General features: G+C 42.3%; 1 protein-coding gene across 1 annotated transcript; it reads left to right on the top strand.

Annotated features, from left to right (window-relative positions):
- The first annotated feature begins 1,666 nt into the window (after positions 1 to 1,666).
- On the top strand, positions 1,667 to 4,159 carry LOC110334273 (zinc finger protein with KRAB and SCAN domains 3-like). Its single transcript, XM_029547698.1, has 2 exons — positions 1,667 to 3,107; positions 3,174 to 4,159. The coding sequence occupies exons 1-2, from the start codon at positions 2,455 to 2,457 to the stop codon at positions 3,352 to 3,354; spliced, it is 834 nt and encodes a 277-aa protein (XP_029403558.1). The 5' UTR covers positions 1,667 to 2,454; the 3' UTR covers positions 3,355 to 4,159.
- Positions 4,160 to 5,108: the final 949 nt, after the last annotated feature.

Here is a 5,108-nt window from a genome sequence, read left to right as displayed (position 1 = left end):
AATCTTGACCACCTCTGGAACATACCCTAAAGTGCTGATTCTTAGAAAACCCTTCCCAGAAGATTTCTCCCCAGTGATGCTGGTCTCTTCACCTCTAATTTCTTAGCTCCAGCTAACCAGCATCAGTTGTCCCAGGAAAGCTTAGGTTTCACTTTAGACTTGCTGGTCTCCTTTCAATTGTTGCTGACTCTTAAACCTCAGCTGACCAGAATGGCAGAATCTTAATTCAAAATAGCAAAATGGCCCATCACACTGAGCTCTCAACACTCAGTGGCTTTTCTAACTCAAAATTCTTCCACACTCCTCCCAAAAACATGGTCAGATCTGTCATAGAAATACCCTAAACCCTANTACCAACTTGTCTTATTTCCTTTCTATTGCTACAGCAAAACACCATGACCAAAAAGCAAGTTGGGGAGGAAAGGGTTTACCCATCTTACAGTTCCACATCGCTGTTCATCACTGAAGGGAGCCAGGACAGGAACTCACACAGCGTAAGATCCTGGAGGCAAGAGCTGATACGGAAGCCATGGACAGATGTACTTACTCAGGCTTGCTTCCCCTGGCTTGCTCGGCTTACTCAGCCTACTTTCTTCTAGAACCCAGGACTGTCAGTCTAGGGATAGAACCACCCACAGTGAGCTGGGCCCTCCCCAATTGATCACTAATTGAGAAAATGTCATACAGCTAGAGGCATTTCCTCAGCTGAGGCTGTTTCCTCTCATGACTTTAGCTTTTTGCCACAAAACCTGCAGAATTCCTTTCACCTGCCCTGTTTTCTGTTGCTTCCTGTGTTCAGTCTTTCTTATATCTGTTCTAGTTTCTTTTCTGTTGCTGTAATAAATACTATATGACCCAGATGCTATGACTCCTTGAGGGAATAAAGGGTTTATTTTTATCCCATAGTCTTTGATTGAAGGAAGTCCTTGCATGAACTCAAATAGGAACCTGAGGGCACGGACTGAAGCAGAGACCATTCAGAAGTGCTAACTAACCTACTCCCTGGGGTGGTTTGTATATGCTTGGCCCTGGGGGTGCCAGTATTAGAAGGTGTGGCCCTGTTAAAGTAGGTGTGTCACAGTGTGGTGGGCTTTCAGTCCCTTATCCTAGCTCCCTGGAAGCCAGTATTCTGCCAGTAGCCTTCAGATGAGCATGTAGAACTCTCAGCTCCTCCTACACCATGCCTGCCTGGATGCTGCCATGTTCCCGACTTGATAATGGACTGAACCTNTGAACCTGTAAGCCAGCCCCAATTAAATGTTGTCCTTAAAGGAGCTGCCTTGATCATGGTGTGTTTACAGCAGTAAAACCCTAACTAAGACACTTCCTTACTTTCTTCTCCACTCAGGACTACCTGATCAGGGATGGCATCACTGATAATATGCTGGGTCCTCCCACATCAGTGATTAAACAAGAAAATGCTCCACAGACTTGCCACAGACCAACCAGATGGAAGAGGTTTCTCAGTTGAGATGTCCTTATAGTTTGTGTCAAATTGACAAAAAGTCACTAGCATAAGTTAGTTGACCCTTGTCAAATACATCCATTATTAAGCTATAACCTTTCCTTTCTTGTTTATACCCAAGACCTTATGCTAATATTCCAACCACAAACAGCTTAATTTTATAAATCTCAAAGTCTTTACAGAAAAAAAAAAAAAAAAAACTCAACACTTGAAAATTCAGAATCTCTTTAACTTTTGGTTCCTGTGATATTAAGACCAAGTCAAAGGCTAGAGAGATTTCTCAGAAGTCAAGCACACTGGCTCTTCTTATAAAGGTCCTAAGTTCAATTCCCAGCAACCACATGGTGGCNTCTAACCACCTGTAATGAGGTCTAGTATTCTCTGGCCAGCAGGCATACCTGCAGGCAGAACACTGTATACACAATAAATAAACAAATCATAAAAAAAAAAAAGAACAAGTCAAATAATTTACTCCAAAAGGAAAGCACTGGGGCATGAAAAACAATCACATTTAAGCAAAGCCAAAGTCCAACAATATAGCTTCAAATCTTGTCGTTTAGTATTCAAGATCTGTGACTCACTAATGTCATTCTGGCCTCTGAAGGGCTTAGCTCTTTCTTTCCAGCAGGGAAAGTGCAGTGTTTAATCTCAGGTACATGTCTTTGCTGCCTTCCTATTATCACACCTACCGAGTTCCCCTACAACCTCCACTGTGTTTCCACAGGAATCCTTAGTTCTCACCAACCACTTTCTCTCCACTCCCATTATTCCTGGTTATGCCTTTTTTCCAACAACCCCATTTCTGCCTTCATGCCTCAGTAGCTTTTCTGTTATCCTCCTGTTTTGTTCCATCCTAATCTCTGCACTTAAATGCTTAATAACCTTGCTGAACACATAGACCTTTGTGATTATTGTCTATGCTATTCATCACAGTGCTCCTATGCAAAGCATAATTAACAATTATTGGCATTTGTGTTTCAGATCAGGACATGCAGACTAAGGTTANGGACTTGCCTCNAGCTGAAGAATACAGGGAACAAAAGCCTGAGCAGACAGTGTGCTTCCTGGGTGAAGACACTGTCCCGATTCCTACAGGTGCAGACGCCAGTGAGCAGGAAGGCAAGTTACAGACAACACAGAAGAGTGCCACAGGAAACAGGCGGTTCTATTGCCATGAATGTGGGAAGAGCTTTGCTCAGCGTTCAGGCCTAAGTAAACACAAAAGAATCCACACTGGATTGAAACCCTATGAATGTGAGGAGTGTGGCAAAGCCTTCATTTTAAGCTCAACTCTCATTATGCATCAGAGAGTTCACACTGGTGAGAAGCCATATGAGTGTGAAGAATGTGGTAAGGCCTTCAGTNACAGCTCAGATCTCATCAAGCACCAGAGAACCCACACTGGGGAAAAGCCCTACGAGTGTGATGACTGTGGGAAAACCTTCACTCAGAGCTGCAGCCTCCTTGAACATCACAGAATTCACACAGGCGAGAAGCCATACCAGTGCAACATGTGTCCCAAAGCCTTTAGGCGTAGCTCACATCTTCTGAGACATCAGAGGACCCATACTGGNGATAAAGATTTTTTTGTTCCAGAACCTTACTGGGAAAGTCAGAGTAGGGTGGAAAGCCATTGGGAAAATATTGAAACTCCTGTGTCTTATCAATGTAATGATTGTGAGAGAAGTTTCAGTAGGATTACAAGCCTTATTGAACACCAAAAAGTACACACTGGTGAGAAGCCCTTTGAGTGCCAAACCTGTGGGAAAGGCTTCACCCGACCTTCATACCTTATTCAACACCAGAGAAGACACACGGGGAGGAAAACTTCTGTCACAGTGACCCCTNCTGTACATTCCGAAGTTGGTGTTCAACTGTCATTGAACTGAAGCCATTCTGGAGTTCTTAATGACTGCAGAAGTCATAGGCTGGGGCTCTATTTGATAATGTACATTCTCAGATATTACGAATCTGGCTAAGACTTATCTTCTATATTCTAGAAGATGACTAGGGAAAAAAAACTTATTTCATAGAAGCGTTGTCTACAAGAGTTCTCACCCATTGGAATTAAGNGGGCTTCCTGACTGTCAAATTGCCTTCCCTTGTCCTGCACTTCATATCTCTTGAGGGAATGGTTATGCTTTGCGGGTGTTACTCTGATCCTTCATTAGGCTAATGGGCCCTTCNNATGTGGTCAGACTTGGAACTCTTATGTCCTGCTTTGTGCCTTGTATACAGGTGCTAATAAACATTTATTAAATATACTGGTGAGATTTCCTACATAGCTCTGAAAACCCATTATCTGGAAATTCTCACTAAGACCATTTGTATATCTTTAAAAAAAAAAAAAAAAAAAGTGATGTTTTAGGTTGAATCAATGTAGAACTGCTTTGTTTTTGTTTTTTGCCAAGTACCCCAACTTGGCAGGGCAGAGGTGAAGGTGAGGTTACTGTGTTAGGATCCTTGAATCCTTTACCTAATTTAGGAATTCTGTGAGAGTGCCTTAAACAGCTTTCTTAGCATTAAATCATTGTGAATGTGCCACCCATGGAATTCCACTAATATTTTTTTCCTGTTAATTTTGTTACTCTTGAGAGAACAAAAAAGAAAAACAAAAAACAAAAAACCTTTCCTACTCATGTAATATGAAAATCAGTTTCAGAATAAAGCAATCAATGTCTAAGGCTCAGCCTCTTGGTTCTCACTTGGACGGTTATCTTGGGTCTGACCAAGAGCTCCTGCATCCTCCTATTTCATAACCACTGTGCTAAGACAGTCCATATGATACAGCAGAGTTACTAAAGGATCTGGCATGTGTGGGGCAAGGGTTGGCAGGAGCTTCACTACTGAGTAAGCAGCAGTTGGTCTCTTGATGTGCTGTGTTCCACAATGCTTAGTAGGGGTGGGGGGTTCATAAGTTACACTCCATAAGCAGTGACATTGCNAGCTTGCTGTGTCCTTGTATGACCAGATTCCAAAGGAAGAATGATTTATCAGCTGATGTTTGCCTATCTCCTACCATACTGCTGGGGAACTAACTATGTAAACACTCTGGCTTGGCTTTCAGTCTTTTATCAAAGACCATTTTAGTAGTCCCACTTCATCCCAGNCTTGTGAAGCAGAGGCAGGCAGATTTCTGAGTTTGAGGTTCACCTGAACTACAGAGCAAGTTCCAGGAGATTCATGGATACATAGAGGAACCCTATCTGAAAACTAACAAAAGCAAAAGAAAAACACCTTTCAGTGGAGTGCTGGGGAGGTGACTCACAAGTTAAAATTGCTTGTTCTTGGAGATAAACCATGTTCAATTCTCAGTACCCACACAGTGCCCTGAAATCATCTGTAACCCAGTTCCAGGGGATCCAACACCTTCCGACCCCAGTGGGCACCACGCACACTTGGTTCACAGACATACATAGGAGCAAAACAAACACTCATAAATAAATCTAAGCATCTTTTAAAAGTTTTAAGAACATGGCATTTAATGTTCTACTTTTTGCAAAGGCTCACTGGCAAGCCAATGAATTCACAAAAATTATTTAAAATAAAAATTGCTTGCTTTTGAGTCCAGAATGTTGACTAAATCACCTGTAACCAATGCCATTACACATGGTAATTATGTTCACTTCCAGTAACTCCCCTT

Source organism: Mus pahari, chromosome 16, assembly GCF_900095145.1.
Source record: "Mus pahari chromosome 16, PAHARI_EIJ_v1.1, whole genome shotgun sequence".
Classification (NCBI taxonomy): Eukaryota; Metazoa; Chordata; class Mammalia; order Rodentia; family Muridae; genus Mus; species Mus pahari.
The sequence above is the reverse complement of the archived record's forward strand: the minus strand, read 5'-3'. Positions and strand labels throughout refer to the sequence as shown.